At 35.6% G+C, this 18,271-nt stretch overlaps 2 protein-coding genes across 3 annotated transcripts; one reads left to right on the top strand and one right to left on the bottom strand.

Annotated features, from left to right (window-relative positions):
* The first annotated feature begins 1,580 nt into the window (after positions 1 to 1,580).
* Positions 1,581 to 10,132, top strand: LOC103927896 (carboxypeptidase SOL1). Of its 2 annotated transcripts, XM_048568751.1 has the most exons (15): positions 1,581 to 1,757; positions 2,095 to 2,161; positions 2,264 to 2,359; positions 2,574 to 2,604; positions 2,723 to 2,779; positions 3,909 to 4,004; positions 4,844 to 4,966; positions 5,401 to 5,505; positions 6,130 to 6,176; positions 6,770 to 6,895; positions 6,977 to 7,079; positions 8,196 to 8,258; positions 8,449 to 8,532; positions 8,947 to 9,010; positions 9,557 to 10,132. In XM_048568751.1, the coding sequence occupies exons 1-15, from the start codon at positions 1,658 to 1,660 to the stop codon at positions 9,850 to 9,852; spliced, it is 1,458 nt and encodes a 485-aa protein (XP_048424708.1). In that variant the 5' UTR covers positions 1,581 to 1,657; the 3' UTR covers positions 9,853 to 10,132. The 2 variants fall into 2 exon arrangements, with proteins under 2 accessions (XP_048424708.1, XP_048424709.1); XM_048568752.1 differs by lacking the exon at positions 2,095 to 2,161 and having other exon boundaries at positions 1,620 to 1,757.
* Positions 10,133 to 14,093: 3,961 nt separating this feature from the next.
* On the bottom strand, positions 14,094 to 17,244 carry LOC103927897 (tryptophan aminotransferase-related protein 4). Its single transcript, XM_009336870.3, has 5 exons — positions 16,931 to 17,244; positions 16,465 to 16,759; positions 15,726 to 16,015; positions 14,772 to 15,052; positions 14,094 to 14,552 (listed from the first exon to the last, which is right to left on the bottom strand). The coding sequence occupies exons 1-5, from the start codon at positions 17,218 to 17,220 to the stop codon at positions 14,272 to 14,274; spliced, it is 1,437 nt and encodes a 478-aa protein (XP_009335145.1). The 5' UTR covers positions 17,221 to 17,244; the 3' UTR covers positions 14,094 to 14,271.
* Between the last annotated feature and the right edge of the window lie 1,027 nt (positions 17,245 to 18,271).

The following is an 18,271-nucleotide window of genomic DNA, read 5'->3' as shown; positions in this document are numbered from 1 at the left end:
AAGAGGCTCCATTAATGTAAGAAATATAATAATTGCGACATATAATATGTTCCCATAGCACTAACAATTTAATATTATTTGTAACAATGCAATAAAAAAATAATAACCATTAAGATCGATCGAGATCATGGATATTGATATGCAATGCATTAGGTGTTGATACAACAGTCGTACACGTGTCCAAAGTTTTGACATTTCTTGGTCGGCCATCTTGGGGGTCCGCCGTCCGCGTTGAGACCATGATATTGATGACCTCAAGCTCAGCCAATCAGAGGCGATTTTAAAAAGTTTGGACGGTTGAAGATAAGTAGGTGCATGATGCAGTTGCTGACGAATAAACTTCATTCCTTACCACCAACGCCAATTGTTTGAATAACTAAATCTATGGATACACACATTGCTTGGGGTAAGGTTATGGGGGAGGCTACAATATTTCAATGTTCGAATATTTCATCACATCGACTCTTTAGATTCACTTTAACATTTGTCAAAACTTTTAGAATTGTTGAAATTGAACCTAAAGATTTTCAAATCGCAAAGTATCCACGTGTCGATTCCGTTAAAGATTAGATTGTAACTCTCAATGGTGAATTCAAGTTTCAAACTTTAGGGGAGTTTAGTGTTAATGTTTAAGTTTTTCAGATAAAAATAGAGTATGAAACGCGCAAAACAAAATTCAGTTTATTCACTGAGACTTTTCTTTAAACATTTGGTAGGCTTGTTGTCGTCAGCCAATCCATGTTGCACATATGTTAACAGATATCGCCATATGCCGAAACAATCCGATGAGTGATATCGAGAGAATTTGTTGAGTGCTGTGACGTAACTTGTCGAGATATGTTTAACATGCATTATATCAAACCCTTGGTAGGCACAAAAAAAAAAAAAAAAAATCCATTCCAAGCATTCATAGAGTTTTCAGAAGTACTTCACATGTATATGTTTTGCATTGGGTGATCCTAGGACCACCTTGGTTCCAATGTATATTTGTCCCTGGTGATGCCTACCATGGTTCATTCACAAACATGATATGCAGCATTGGATCCATATAACTCTTCATTCATGTTTACTTCAATTAAGAATGAGAAAAATGAAGGATTGAGAGAAAATAGTAATATGGAAAATAAAGAAAGAAAATCGGATCAACTAGCCCCCCTATTTGATACGGTTCTTGTTTTTTAGGTATTTGATAACGAATTTTAAGAAAAACTAACACTTTTTCGGATTTCTTATGTCTTAGTAAACATATGAGAAAATTTAGATATTACATTCGACAACTAGTAAATTCCCTAGGTAATAGACAACCATTTCCAAAATCAACTTTGTCATTTTGTAATATAGTTTAGTGACATTCTCCATATCAACAAGATTAAACTATTAAATTTGGTTTGATCTGGCTAGGTTTGTATGGCTAATTTAGGCCCAAAGACAAGTTGTTTGAAAAATGGGCCGAGATCCATTTGCAACCCATATCTCGAAGTCCCCGTTACTTTGCTTCCATTGGAATTTGTAGCCCATTTTCCCGCGAGATCCACCATCTCCGATCTTCGTCTTTACGATTTTCTTCTTCTTCAACTCCTTCCGAGCTCCAACAACCGCTTCCAGAATCCGATGCTGGAGCTCCATCGCCACCATCGTCAACCCCAAAGATCACATAATGAAGCTTGCTCTTTCCATCCTCTTCCTCTCTCTCAGCTTCTCCTCTTTTCTTCGTACTGCCACTGCTAGAGGCGGCCTTCACAGTTCCTACCCCCCAGGTCCCTCCCATCTCCTCATCTGTGTTATATATATATATATATATATATATGTATATCTGTATGCATTTTTATGTCTATGTGTATATGCATCTGTGTAAATTTAATTTTTTGGTTGTTTTTGGAAGTTGAAAAACTGAGATTACAAGAACAAGAAGTAAATTGGAAATTTTCCTTTGATTTCCCAGGAACCAAACGGTAGTTAATTATGTAAGACAGATTATCATGCCTATTGCTTTTATACATTTTTTTTCTTTCTGTTTTGGTGGATTGGCGTTACTTAAAAAGGAAACTAGCTTAGCATTAAGAATTTAGCTAATTGTAAGTTAAATGTTGATAGTTATCGAATTTGATCCTCGCGGTGGTTCTGGAAGGCAATTGTTTGAAGATAAGGAGTCTCAGAAGCGGTATTTATCTCTAAAGTTGAAGTTTAGTAGCTTGACATGAATTATGTAATCTAATTTGATATACGTATGTGTTTATTGAAAATGTGAAAAAATTTGCGACAGTGTTGACGTAGCTCAAGGGTACATGACTAACTCTGACCTGGAACGGGCCATTAAGGTGTTCGGCCGAAGATGCAGTAACATTTCTAGGGTTTACAGGTGATTACTTGGACTTGTGCATTTTTTAACATGTACCAGATTAAAATTTTACCACTTTTTGGTATATGAATAAAACAATGATATTTGTTAGTAGTAGTTTTAGTTGGATAAATGCTAGATTTTATTGTAGAATTTTTGTTTAGGCAGCTCACGATGATTATGCTGATTTATCTTTCTATTCTCCTGTTGAGGGATTTTTCGAATGGATTATCAGTATTGGGAAGAGTGTGAATGGGGTTCCTCTGGTAATCGTTTCACTGAAGTTTCCTCTTTGCTTTCGATCGCTTTGGTTTTATTTATTAGAATAACATCTTGACTCACATCTTATGAAGTTTGTAATGTTTGATTTATTATTGCTTGTAGTGGGCAATAGAAATTTCTGATAAGCCTGGGGAGGAAGAGCCTGAACCTGCATTTAAGGTGAATGTTCTGTTACATTCAAAAGCTCAAACAAAACAATTTTTTATTTTTGAATATTAATTTATCCAAATTATCCAAGCTGTGCTATTTGGTAAAAACTTTTGAATCCTGAAGTTTTATTCTTTCCTACCTACAATCAATTTTTTTTTGGAACAATGCTCGTTGATAGTGTGTTTATCCATAACCCAGAAAAAGTTACTATTCAAAAGAACAGGAACTTGTTGTGATGCTGTCAAGATTAGCAAAAATTAGTCCTTGCAGCTGTTTGGAACTGAATTTAACCATAAAGCTGTGTAATAAGGATGCAGACACCAGTACCTGAAATCTTTTTGCAACAATAATGCTGAATAAGGGTCAGAAACTTCAGTAATAGGAAGTTTAAATTGATTGCTTAGCGGTGGAAGTTAAAATAGTGCAATAAATTTATGTCTCTGACTCTCTGGTATTGCACCTTTGAATCCAGAAGGTTTAGGTACCTGTTTACCACCGAATTGAGTTGATTCTGGTATCCATCTGAGCTCTTTATAAATTCATTCCACTAGTTGAATTATGTTACTTGTCCCCGAGGAAGGAGAGACTATCAATTGAATGTGTTTTGAGGGCAGTTTTAGTCACACTTTTTGTTACCTTTTCTCTGATCTTGCATGGAAACAAATGAAGGAAGCTGTTATGAGCCACTTACGACCACAAGAAACTTATAATGAATCTGAGAAGCGGTAATAGGACAAAGATTATAATTTATAAGTACATGCCAAAAGATCACATGCAATTGGATAATTTGTTTTCCCTCTTCTCTTCCTTAAAGTTCAATGTTTCTGAATTCTTCTACTGCAACTAATAATACATTATTAATATTTTTTTGTTGTTACCCTTTCATTTTCCACCTGCCACATTTCGTGTTTACTGTTGAAAACTGAAATCTTGAATTCAATTTTTGTAGAAAAAGTTTTACTCACTACCCGGTTTTCAGTTTTTTGAGTGTTTTCGTACAGTGACTGTGTAGTATTTTTGTATTTGGTGTGCTACTTGAAAGCTTTCGTTTGTTCTTTAATGTAAATCGCTTGTTACTCATTTATGCAATTTCAAGTGCTTTTTTAACATTTTTTGATAAATATGCTGGGTGCTGCAGTACATTGGAAATGTGCACGGAGATGAACCTGTAGGCCGGGAGCTTCTAATTCTACTTGCAAATTGGATATGTGACAACTATTTGAAAGATCCTTTGGTATTTTTCTTTCCTTTTATTGCAAGTGTTTGTCTAATTATTGTTCTGTAACTCTTTCATGTTATATACCCTACATGTCTTTGTAATTTACGGCAAATTACTTCATTCTTTCGTTTTGTCTTTTCCTGTGTTGAGTGTTATCCCACATTGCTCTTATTTTCATCTATATGTTCCTGTTTTGACATATCTGCTTCGTGAATAAAGTATTTTCAGACTTGCTAACAGAAAAAAAGAAAAAATATTTTCAGACAACTTCTGGAAGTTTCTATATTCCTCTATTTGCAAGTCATTTGTGAATTTTTTACACTTCAATTGTGATGTGTGTTTTTTAGTGGACTGTAGAAAATGGAAAGATGAACGTTGCCTTCACTTTTGTGCTTTAGAGCTTACAACATTGGGGTTTTAAACTTTTATCTGTTGAACCCCTTAGAAGAACCATCATTTACCTAAGTATCTTATGAAAAAATAATTGATATCATGCCAAATTAGCGTAAATCTTAATCAGGTGGAACAAAGAAATCCTTTTTGCAAGACATGTGCATCCATCTCTTCCTCTGACCTTCTGGATTAACGTTGCATCTTTTATGCTGCTGAGCATGTATATGTCGTTTGTTTTCTTTCTATATTTTCCTAGTCCTTGTTATTGAACCCTTTTGATTCTCCAAGTTTCATTTGAGTATAAAACTAAAGTGATCAGTGTTAACTCAATTTTTGCATGATAATATCATATAAACCTATTTTAAAGTAGTTATTTGTTATTCGTGTCACAAATATTAGTTCTGCATGGTTGCAGTTGTACAACATTTAACGTACTCTCAAACGTCCACTGGTCACTGCAGGCAACATCGATTGTGGACAATGTGCATCTTCATTTGCTGCCGTCTATGAATCCTGATGGGTTTTCATTAAGGAGGCGGGGTAATGCAAATAATGTTGACCTAAATCGAGATTTTCCAGACCAGGTACTTTCTGAGTGACAAGATTTAGTTTCCATCATCAATAGGAAGAGTCAATGACTTGTGGCCAAGGAAAGAAATAAGATGCAATGGAAGTAAAATATTGTTAGCGAGACCTAAGGTTAAAATCTTAAATGCCAATAGAAATAATTAATTTGGGTATAATTTTATGCCATATGAATTTGATGGATATCTTTGTTGAATAAATGCTTGCAAATGGGCTGTACTATCATTATTATTATGAGATTCCACTTCCTGTTAGTTGAATAGGATTTAAACCTCGCGATTGATATTCACTGTAGATTCCAAATTACAACCTCTATATAGTGGGATGTCTGAAGCATCTTTTGTTTAGTATTTATTTATATTATGGCCTTAACAATGATCAGTAAAGTCATTGGCCAATTTTCAACAATAAGAGACATTGACATGAATGATAGTTCTTTCCGGTCAATGATGATGAGGATTGGAGACAACCTGAAACAAGAGCAATAATGAAGTGGTTGAGAGAGATACAATTTACTGCATCTGCCAGCTTGCATGGGGTAATACATTGTGTTTTTCCTGCTATGATCCGTTCTTTTAGTTTATTCCATAAGTATAGCTGTGCCCTTATCATGAAGTTGTTTGAGCAGCCAATTAAAATTTCCTGCTTACTGTCAGTAGCTTGCAAAAACAATCAGTTATAACTCTTTGCCATAATTGAGATCTGCATGCTGGTAAATACATTTGGTGTCAAACTTATGGAGAATATTTAAGGATACAGAGAATGCCTGAACGACTTCTCTCTTCTGAGACAAGGAAGACATTAGCTTAATCAATATGACATATAGTATTTACCAAACACAAAGCCGCTGCATTAGTGCTTGTCAGCTTGTACTTTGGAGCATGCTACCTATGAAGTGTTTGTTTTAAATTTGGTTATTGGAAGACTTCTAGGAAGAAAGGAATTTGTAAATTGATCCATCCAAAATTTGTATAACAGATCTAATATAGCTCCTTATCCTTCATCCACATTCATTTTTTTCGCTCATCCAAATCGGTTAATTCAAAAAATACATAATGTTCATAGGGTTTAATTCCAACAGGTGGTTCTCAATCTTAGCTAATGGATTCTTTGATCCAGATGTGGCGCAATTAGTCATTACCAATTCTTTTGTTGTTCACAGGGTGCCCTTGTTGCAAATTATCCATGGGATGGCACTCAGGATAAAAGGTAATCATTTTACTAGCATTAAAGTTCTGCATTTGCTGATTGTTATCTTGATAGTATGGTCTTGCTTTCTTAATATGCTATTGTGTATTTCCTGTTCTTTGTTTTCCTTTTGTCTTTTAAAAGCTTGAAATCTTGTCCTCTTAATGGGAAAACCTGTCAACCTTTAGCTCTCTTGGAACATCTTTGACAGCAAAGGAAAATGCAAACGATTTATTTGTTGGACATTTGTCCACGAACATTTGTCTTCAAGTATTCCTTTCCATTAAGCTTCTTTTGGCTGTACATTGGCCTCAGCGTGTGTTTGTTAGAGTGTAGATTTTGATTATTATTCAATTTTACGTATGATGCCAAATGTATTAGGTGTTTTAAATGTTTCTTTTATAGTGTGAAACAAGCATGGTGATGTGAATATTAGGTCTTAAAGTGTTACTATAATGTTATGAACATTGCCGACTACTAATATAATTTATGAATTTTCAAATGATGCCTAACAAATGTGCAACTTAGAATAGCATTCTCCCAGAATTTATGCTAAAGCGCCTTACTTTTTATTTTGCACATGCCCTTGCCTTTTGATCTAAATTAAACTACAGGAGAGATTATTATGCATGTCCGGACGACGAGACATTCCGGTTCTTAGCAAGTGTGTATAGTCGCTCTCACTACAATATGTCATTGAGCAAGGAATTTGAGGGAGGGATTACAAATGGAGCATTCTGGTATGATGGCTTGAAACATTACAATTTTATGTATTTTCTTTTTGTTTGATATTCATCAATTGCTTCTTGCACCTGTTGTAGGTACCCTGTATATGGAGGCATGCAAGACTGGAACTACATAAATGGTGGCTGTTTCGAATTAACGTTGGAGATTAGTGATAACAAATGGCCTACTGCTAATGAGGTTAGGCATCAGTTAGGGCGTGTGTTTGCAACCTTGATATAAATGACTATTTTAGCAAAGTTTATCATGTATGGGGATATGGTTACACCCTTGGTGTAGCCATAGGTCCAATGGACCTTAGGGCAGCGGGGATGGAACTTTGCATGGTACCTGGCTGTTCTTGTTAAGAACTGAAAAGATAAGTTTCCGTGGGGCAAGAGGTCGAAGATAAGTAAGAACAAAGTCTTTAACCTTGTTCATGCTCCATTAAAAATAGAATGCAAATCTATTAAGCATGCATTAACAGAAACGCTCGTCCTCAAACATAGCTCAGATTACTTGAGCAGGAGCCTTTATTTTTTGTTTATTTGTCTTAGGCATGATATCTGATGAACTGGACACTTCAAAGTGACTTAAAATATCATTGGAGGGGATCTAGCAATCTTATCAGTGTGGGTTTACATTTTCAGAGTTAATAGCCTCACATCACTCCCTTCAAAACACGAGAGTGTCTATTCGCAATCTAAATTTCACCTCATTGAAGGGTTTTAGGCAGGGATATATTTTGATGTCTGTTTAAAGAGAAGCTTCATCAACTGTGTCAGTGTCTCCTTTGTGAATATCCTAGGAAAAATACTCTACTGGAGTGTAAGCATGCTAATCTCCAAATTGATTGTTGTGCCCTTTTTTCTATTGGTTAAGAAAGTTGGGTTACTCAGTATCCTAACATGGCTGATTATTTTGATTTTGTCCTTGCTTCAAGTTTTGATACTATTCTAATATCATGTTATGTTCTTTGTTCCTGACCTATACACGAGGCACAATGTTAGTTAATCGTTATATTCTGTCTGTTTCTTTTTTCCTATTAACATAAGCTTGTCCACAGTAGGTTTTATTGCCTTCTTGCTTGTTTACATGTTTTAGTTGATTTGTTATATCGAAATTTTGGTAGTTTATATCTATTTAGTTAGGAAGATTCACGGATGTTGTTGCCAGCCTGTCCTATGTTGGGTTCATTTTTTAATGATTAATTGGCACAAGTGACTTTTATTTGCCCAGGAAATTATTTCCTGTTCGTTTTAACTTACTATCATTTAACCATTTGATGTGTTGTCTTTTATGCATATAAACATGCAGCTTCTCACTCTTTGGGAATACAACAAAATGAGCATGCTTAATCTCGTTGCAACCGTAGTCAAGGTATGTTACAACAGGAACAGAATTTTTATTATTTTAGCTTGTGGTCTGTTGTTTGATTCCATGGTGCTTTTCTCTATGTGGAACATTTGAGAATAAGAGCGAAAATTCTCCCATGAGGCCATTTCAGATTTTTCAAAATTTTAATTTTAGATGGGTGTGATATCGTTAACTACACTCTTGTACTCTTTAGATAGGAGTACGTGGAAGGATCTTTTCATCAGATGGTGGGAGGCCGTTGCCTGGATTTATTGCAATCAAAGGGATAAATTCCACGGTATATTGATGAACTTTCATTTTATTCTTCAAATTGAGGGATAATTTGTTTTTCATATTATGATTGTACAATATGGCTTCAATTTGAGATGTGAAATTGGACTGAAGTTTTAGAATTGAATTGAGTAGTAGATCAAAACAGCTGTTGAGTAGCCTAAAGTGTTGTTGGGATATTTTCTAGCCGTATGATTAGTAGAGTAAATGATAGAAATAAATGACAAAATGATCTGTTCGATCAGTACATTTCAAAATTAAAGAAAATTGGATAAGCATTGGAATGTCGCTTATTTTTGCTACGCCTTTTGGTTTACGTCATAGTTTGTTATACTTTTTTGGTCAGTTAGCTTTTGTACATTACTTGATAAGCTGAAGAGGACTACATGTAAACCAATGGCTCATCTATTTGACCTGACAGATTCAAGCTAGCAGAGCAATTGCGGATTACCATCGCTTGCTTTCCCCTGCTGGAAGATATGAAGGTATTTACAGATTACATCCGTTTTCATACCGAGCTGGATGCTTTAAATATTAAAAAGAGAAATTATGATTGCAATTTGAGAATTAAAACTACTGGTATCATTTTATAGAATATAGACCACATTTCCATAGGTTGTACACTTTTTCATGTACTGTCATATGGAAATCGTTATATCTATCATGGCATTGAACATGAAATACTTTCTCTTTCCAACAAACTTGGCCTAGATCTAGAGAGTAGTGGATTGTTTATTGAGGGCATGAAATGAGAGGATGTGACGTGAAGGTTCTCTTTTTCTGCTCTTCTTATTCCTGGTGTAATTGCAGCTACCGGATTTTATGGTAATTGAACTTAGTTTCTTATGAAGGGGGAACATGAGATACAATCTGTATCTTGAGTCCTTGACAATAGATCTGTCGAAGAATTTTGGAAACGAATGCTTTATGGATGTATGCTCATAGTTCTAATTCTATTATGGTACCGATTTCTCATCTTTAGATGGCTTTTGATGCCTGAATATTTTGTTGGATTTACTGGTTACGTGCAGTTACAGCTACTGCGCCTGGGTATAAATCAAAGACGACATGTATCTGGTTGGAAGAAGCAGGCGCGACGAATGTAGATTTTGTTCTCGATCCTGTAGTCAATACCAGAGGAATCCAAGTTCGAAGTGCCTGTGATTGCAGCTGGGGCAGTATGGGCATCATTTGGGGAATCCCCTTCGAAGTCTACCTGCTTTTGATTGTTATTGTAGGGTTCCTTTTGTTTTTATACAAGAGGAGGACATTTAGCCGATTAAAACAAAGGCAGTTAGTAGGACCAAAAAGGCCAATTGTGGCGTAAGGATCGACTTAACTTGTCATACGGAGTTTTTCTTTCTGTGAGAGTCAAAATTAAGCCTCATTCCCTACGTAGAAAGGAACGGGGATGATAACGAACAATGCAACAGTGAAGACGGAAAAGAATACGTGTACAGCACTTGAGCAACATCAAGGTCCAGATCAACTGATATCTGTGGATGATAACTTTGTATTGTTTGGATGTATTTTCCATTTCCTCGCGTAGCAAAAAGACTACTTAACTTAATCATTTAGGTCCAGATCAAATTTGTGCATCTTTTCCATTCAATGTGTTTTTTATTGTCCAGTTGAAGCCCTTGGCTCGAGCAAATTTCAGGCACGTTAGCACCGGCTGTGCTTGTCATCAAAGGTGGGTGAGTACCGGGAAGCACCACCCAAGAAAGTGCCGTTGTGGTCACCGGCTATAACTCTGTCACTACATATAATTGTAAATCTGGTGCCCTCTCCGAAGCTCAACTATTGCTTTAAATCTTTTGAAGACAGCAAACACCTCTGACTTTTGCTTCAAGAAAAGCAACTAACACATTCTTATACAATCATTTATAACGTCAAGAAGTGCCTATTTCCACTTAGTGTTGTGACCTGCACAGGACCACACACATTTGAGTGTATTTGAGCGTATCGACTCCGATGGATGGCGTGCTTTCCGAATCATCTCTCCACTGAAGGCTTTTCTGTGATGGTTTTCAACCGCACATCCTTCACATACTCTATGTGCTTGTTTCAGCTTTGGTAATCCAATTACCATTTCTTTGTCCACCAACATTTGTAGACTCCGGAAGTTCAAGTGACCAAGTTTTCTGTGCCACTCCCAACTCCCAAGCAATGTCTTCCACTGCAGCTGTTGGTGCATTCAAATCACAGATTCATACCCCTTGATTCGAATCTAACCGAGCTCTGAGGCCATGTTAGTCTTTGTATATGATTTTGGTGAGATTGAGATGAAATCAACAAGACATTGACCAGCTCGGTGAGCTGAAGTTGCAGTGAACAATGCTTATCGATCAACATTGAGAATGAGAAACCACAAACTAATGATACGAATAGGCCGGTATTCAAGAAAAATAAACTTATTTCAAGTCGCTGATTATTGCTAGGGTTTTCAAAACCTTCTCAAGCCGTAAACTCTAGTGTTAATGGCGATTCCGCCATGGCTATGTCCGATTACCACTTTGGATACATCAGCCCCAATGCAGTAGACACGGTCATCGAATAACTGAAATCCCATTAACTTGATTGTCTTTCTTCTTCTAATTTATCTTGATTTGTGTTGCTGGAGATCTTCTGCATGATTTGTGTGACACATTAAAAGTGAGATCTAACCATGAGGATTACAAAAGAAAATTGACCTATCCTAATTTAATTTTATCAACATTTAATCTAAGAATGTTCATGCCAAGCACAAAGCAATATCATCATCACTTGACCGATTAGGTCCTCTAACATGATCATTTAGCCGTTAGATTTTGTGTGGATGTTTGAAAATAAATACATAGATATTATAGAGTTTTTGGGGTGAAATTTGAGTTAAATATTTTTTTAATTGTTCTTGCCCTTAGATTTAAATTTAGGTAATCAATTTTTTTTTTTTTTTTTTTTTTTTACCGTCAAATATGCTCATATTCAATCATAGCAGCTCGATTTAATACATTATAAATATTTTTTTTATAAGCTGGACAGTTAGGCCATCTTCAACCAAAGGCTGGCTAGAGGCTCGTTTTAGCCTCTGGCCCTCCAAGATATTAATATTTTAATGAACAGTACATGACCATATTTGCCTTCATCTCCAACCGAGGGCCTAAAGGGCCATAGGGCATCGTTTAGCCTGTCACAAAAAACCGTCTCCAACCAAGAGCCAAAGAGCCATAGGGCCAAACATAATTTATTATTTAAAAACTACAACTTAAATTCAAATCCAACGGCTAAGTGACGTCAGCTAGCCGTTGGATTTGAATTTTTAAAAATGCTGTTTAAGTTTCATGTTGTTAAATACTTTTTTTTATTTTTATAGTGTATAATTTTTATGTTGGTTAATGTTATTTAATGTTGTTTCATATTGTTTAATGTTGTTTCGTGTTACTTAATTTAATTTAATGTTGTATAATGGCTTAGGAAGTTATAGGAAAAAACATAGAATTTTAAAAATATATGAAACAAATTTTTGTAAAATAGAAGTTATAGGAAAAAAAATATAATTTAGAAAAAATATAAAACAAATTTTGTAAATTAGAAGTTATAGGAAGTTATAGAAAAAAAAATACAGGTTATAGGAAAAAAATTGTGTAAAAAAAAAAATTTCAAAAATAACGGCTAGCTGTTGCATTTGAAATTTGGCCTAGAATTCCTGTCGAATATAACCGACAAGAATATATTTAATAAATATATTCCTGTCGGTTATATCCGACAGAAACGCTAGAATTTATGGACCAGCCTAGGGTTGACTGGTTGGTTGGATTGGGCCAGCCGGTTGGCCCTTTGGCCAATTCAGATTCCATGGGGCTCACGAGCCCTCTGACCTAGCTCTCTGTTGGAGACGGTTTTCGAACTATTTTCGGCCTTTTGGCCCTCTAGACCCTTTGGTTGGGGATAACCTTAGATGAACCAATGGCCCATTAATTGTAGTTATTGGATGGCTGAAAGAGTCGTTGGCTCATGATGAGTGGCGTACAAAGTTGCAAAGCTCGGTCCCAACCATTTATTTTTCCCATGGGTCATTTTGGCCCACTGATTGCAAATGACTTTGGTGAGTTTAAACTAAGGATTGGACATAGTCTAAGAGATGATTAGATGTTGTTTTAGGTGTTGTTAAGTTTAACGAATATGAGAATCCTCTTTGTGAGGATTTGAGGATTCTTTAATCATATTCATTCAATATACATCGTGTGGTCAGTTTTCGTTAGGTACTGTTTATAAATTTTAAATAAAAAAAATTTACGATAATTTTTAACCGCACAATATACGATAAACGGTTGTGATTGGAGGATTTCCGAAATCCTCTCTCAAGTTTAAGAGGGACTTCTGTACAAGTTTATATTCAATACAAGTTTATATTCAATAAGGTGACACTGATATGGTTAAAAAAAATAGTCTCCTTAATATTTTCGTAAACTTACGTAATACCTCACGTAATGAACAGCAATAATTGATTTCATTTGTACCAAACGAAAGAAAGATTCCTCCTTGATGTGATGATGACCGGCGGCACATTGATTTAGTTTGAAAAAGATGCATTGATTTAGTTTGATGGATCTATTAAGGAATCAGAATGGTCCTTGGATCACCCGCAAGCTTGAATAAATGATTATGAGAATCTTCGAGGACCACCCAAAATTGTGCAGTGGTGGAGAATAACAGCAGTGGCTGCTGCACGCTGTGCAAAACAGAAGGAGAAAAAAGAAAACTACTTTTTTTTTTTAAATAACTTTGGCCAAAACGACGTCGTTTTGAACCAAGTTATTAAAAATTTTAAAAACTCCTCACCTTCACGTGATAGAGCCTGACCAGTCACCATCTTTTATTCTTTATAGAATAGTCAGACTCACTCGCCAATCACCATCTTTTATAGAATAGTTCAACTTCCGTCTCTGCTCCCACATTTCTTTAAGTTTTCTAATTTAGTGTTAAGTTCTTACTTATTTTTAGTATTAGTTGATACAGATTTATTGTTAGAATTAGGTTTTTTTTTTTGCTTTAAAGAACACTAATTAAAAACAAAGGGGCCGAACAGTGAATCTTGCAAATGATGATTTCATATTTATTTTAGTGTTCATACATATTTATTGTTGATTCGTTACTTACAGTCAGGGGTTTTTAGTTCATACATATTTGTTTATATTGAGAAAGATAACTTAGTTGTTTATAAAGATGTTTTTTTCTTGTATTGACAATGAAACTATCATGACACATGTATTATATCCCGTCGTGGACAAATTTAGTATTTCTATCTTGTTTAGAACAAAGATTATGAATGAAAATTGTAGTTTGCCATTTATTTGTTCAATGATGTTTTCGTCTATTTTTTTTATTTTTGGAGCTTTTATATTGGAACCATCCTAAGTTAAAATCCTAGATCTGCCACTGAATGTGAGGTGATAGGTCGTCGTCGGGTTACTTGTATAGATTGCCCACTAATCTGTCTACTTCTCTATCAGGGGAAATGTCCTAAACCCTAAAAATTATTTGAGTTTTGTTCCTGGTCATTACATTAAAGAATAACTCAATGAATGGTTTTAATGCTAACGACATTGAGGTCTTTTATGATAAAATTTGACACCTGTTGGACTATATATGTGGTTAAGTTCGAATAATATCAATTTCTTAAATAAATGACCCAAGTGTCATTAGCAGTGAAATGTGAGGCGCAAAAGTGATCCATAGAGAATGTGGAGGAACGTAAAAGTGATCAACTGAGAAGACCCCTCCTTAAGGTGTTCACCAATGGCTTATTGAGGTCTAACACATTGTTTGCAATTGCATAGCTCGGTTGTTGTCTTTCTTCCAAGACCAACTCGCTTAGTCGCTGAATTAATACATCAAAGTCATCTTGGGTCCTTATTAGGCTGAGACGGACATAGCGGTTTTCAGCTGCAAACTCGCTACCGCTACGCCCATTAACTTTTGCTTCTTCCAGGACTTTGTAGCAATCTTCATCTTCTTCCCTCTCGCACTTCACCCATGCATAAGCTGCCAATGTAACATGAAAATCGTATAAGTTTTGAACCTACCTTTTCAATTTGTTAGTGCGCTCTTATTTTCACCATTTGCACAGTACATATCTCATATACTTTTAACAAAAATTCTATGGTGCTTGCAGATTTCTGCCCGGCGTCATTAGTTCTTGACAGTTTCTACTCTTTGTTATTAAATCACGGTATAAAACTGTATAAATAGTGAAGATGTTACCTGGTGAGGGTCCTCTAATTTTCTGAAAATAAGTGCAATATTGGGGTGCAATTTTCTGTAGAGAAAATCGGTTGGAAACAGATAGGGTGTTGGTCAATTTTTCCCAGCGGTCCTTCATGGTGGTGTATCCGAATTCGAAGATTTCCCTGCCTCCAGTTTCAAGAGCTACATCGATAAGCTTCAAAGCTCTTAGCTGAGCATCTCGAGAAACACCCATGCTGCTTGTACTCATATACTCCGCCATTCTTTGATACACAGACTCATTCTTTATCACTGCCCATCTGCATGCGCAAGTGCAAACATGCCAAGCAATATGTCGTTACTGAACTGAGCTTCTTTAATTAATTGGTTCATCAACTTTTAACTAAGCCTGAAGTTTGAATAACGGGTTCTTTGGTGTGGATCTGGCTTCTCAGTCAAAATTCCGATCAGCGAAAAACAGGAAATACGAAAATTTCTCAGCCTTGAGCAAATAGTGTTACTAAAAAACTATAACGATAAAATGATTGTGTTTTAAAATGTATCACATTGTCCCCAAACTTTTTGCAATTTTTAAAACACTCCTAGCATTGAGTTTGTCTCCAGGTAATTTGGCTTTATTTAAGCCACGTCACTATTTAAACCAAGCCACATTAGCACTTAACAGAGAAACTAACATAAAAACTGATAGAGGTATGACATTGACATAAATTCGTAAGATGATGTATGACATTGTCATTTTAAAAAGATGAGGTATGAAAGTGTCGTGAGATCAATATTTGAGATAGTTTTTTGTACTTTACCCAAAAAAAATCTAACGATAAAATGTATCACTTTGTCCCCAAACTTTTTGCAATTTTTAAAACACTCCGTAGCATTGAGTAGTCTCCAGATAATTTGGCTTTATATTCCCCTTCCTAGTTGTCGACAAAATTGTTAGTAATTTTATGATGTCATATGAATTTAGGTACGTACCCAAATCGAGAACCAGCATGGCCAGTGAGCTTGGAAAGTGAAAAAATCATGAGATCATCATCTACTGAAGTTGGAATCGCTGTAAAATGCGGCCAGTAATAGACACGATCATAGATTGCATAGAAATTGGGGCCATGAAGAACTGCCTTATTCAGCTTCCCATCAGGATTGTTTGGTGAGGTTACAAACTCAATAACGTGATCGGCATCTGAAATGTTCTTCAATGATGATACATCTCCTTCAAACAGATAGTCCAGTGATCTGAAAAGCTCCGTTTGTGTCTCGTAAAGCTGTATGCATCAAATTCAAACTTGTCACAATACAAGTAAAGTAGCAGTAACTTCATCCTCTTGTACTTTTACCTTGACTTTCAGTTCGGTCTTGTAGTTCACTATTAGCTTCAACTCAGTTCAAAGTTACAACTCGTTCGTTCAATTTTCTTGACGGTAAAACTGTACATATGATTTTCAGATGACTACACCGTTACTAAACATAACTGAAGTCTAAAATTTTTAACCAACATGAAACTAGGAGAGTTTGATTGAAACCACTAAAGCTATAGCGACCAGATTGAAACCGAGATCAAACTACGAGTCCAACTTATCGTTAATAAAAGGATATGTTTCCTCCCCACTATTCGGTTTTCTTCATTTCTCTTATATATATTTCTCCTCTATGTACCATAGAAATGAAAAATTTAAAAGACTTGCATCAAATTCAGAAGTAATTGAGATCGAACCTTGTAGTAAGGAATTGAAGCAACAACACTTGCAGGTGAGGAGGAATTCTCAGGAGCGAGTGCATGAACTGCAGCGTTGAGAAGTTGCGTTGAGCCAGCTCCGAAAACAAAATATTTTCCTTCGGTGACCGCATTTCCAACAACGGCATGTAATTTACGGATGCTCGCCTCGAGCTGTGCTGATATGTAAGACTCATCAGGATAGGAATACCCCATTCTATGCCACCCAGCTACTAGAATTGCGCTTTTAGCTGCATGCTGCATCCAAAATGGCTCCAAGAAATATGGATTCCCACTGCAAAAACAACATTACGTATCAAACATTATGGTAAATCAGAAAAGGCACACCCGAAAATATATGTTTTATACAAAAACAATCACAGAGCTCAAGTTCACGCTCCATATTTTTTTGGGGGGTGTGGAGGGGGGGGGGGGAGAGAGAGAGAGAGAGAGAGAGAGAGAGAACCTATCAGCATTTGCTGCACAATCAGTCGTAAACTCGGAGCAGTCAGGGCCTCCGTAGCAGGAATTGCACTCACAAACAGGTTCCTTTCCATCAAGAACCAAGCCGTCCAAGTAGGCTCTTCCATGGCCTGAGCAACAGATGGCTGCCACCTGCTCAGCTTGTTCTGCTGCTCTTTTGGTCCAACTCAGCGCCCACTCTCCATCCGTATAGAGTGAATTAAAAACCACCAATAGATTAACAAGTAAAGAACATGCTAGGATAACAACATAGGAGCATTGTGCCTTACCCATATATGCTTACTCTCCTAGCTCTTGAATAAATTACACGCATAACAGTCTTATATATAGTTCATTTTACCTCTCATACACTTCTGTCAGTTTTTATTCATTAATCTTTTTTAATTTATTCAATTTGACGATTGAAAATTAAGAAAAGTGTGTAAAAAGTAAAAATTGACGTGTGGATGACACCAACCGTATGTATACTGATTTGAGGTTTGAGTATTTTTACTATTTTGGAAAGTGATACAAGTTGGTAATTGCCTTGAACCAAGAAAATTTCGATGCCTCTGTTTTACACGCAAACTACTTTTCCTAAGCGAAAGTTAGGAGTAGAAAAGTCTTGAGAAAATATTCCTCGCATTTAGTTGTTAAATTAGACACGGAAAATAAAAGCAAGAATAAAATAACATTCATGGCATCATCTTGTTGAATAAAGTATTTCCCTCGTGCTGACAAATGACAAATAAATATTGTAATCAATTCTTAAATCTCACATCAATCACACACCAACCTCTGAAGCTGGTATTTTCCAGGATTTAAATACTAAACTCTTAACCACTAGTCGTGCTCTTAGCTTAGGTCAAGGATTCAATTCCCTGATCAGACTTTTTGAGCCTTTTTACTAATAATTATTTTATTTTCAGTTTTTAATTTTTAATTTTTATATATTTTATGCTTGAGATATGAAAAAAGTACTTGTACAACATAAAATAGTTTTTTGTTTTCTTTTTATGCATCTTTTTTTTTTGTACATTTCTTCTATATCTAATCTGCTATCTTTGTCATTTAGTATTATGATTTAATGATATTCATCTTCAGATATAAATAAAAGGTTTCAAGTTGAAATATCATGGATGGTGAGATTGATAGTAATTTTTTCGCCCAACGACGTTTAGTGTAAACATCGAGGGCTAGTTTGGGGTTGTGCTTAAAGAAAAAACAGCTATTAAAAAGTTTTGGAATATCAAATGTGTTTGGTAAAAAAAGTTTTTATTTTAAAATTGCTGCCAATAATAGTAAAAAGCTAAAACAAAGTCTACCATGCTTCTCCAAAAAGTGT

Source organism: the organism of the source record quoted next, unplaced genomic scaffold (genome assembly GCF_019419815.1).
Source record: "Pyrus x bretschneideri cultivar Hongxiangsu unplaced genomic scaffold, Pyrus_bretschneideri_v1 Contig49, whole genome shotgun sequence".
Taxonomy (NCBI): domain Eukaryota; kingdom Viridiplantae; phylum Streptophyta; class Magnoliopsida; order Rosales; family Rosaceae; genus Pyrus; species Pyrus x bretschneideri.
The sequence above is the reverse complement of the archived record's forward strand: the minus strand, read 5'-3'. Positions and strand labels throughout refer to the sequence as shown.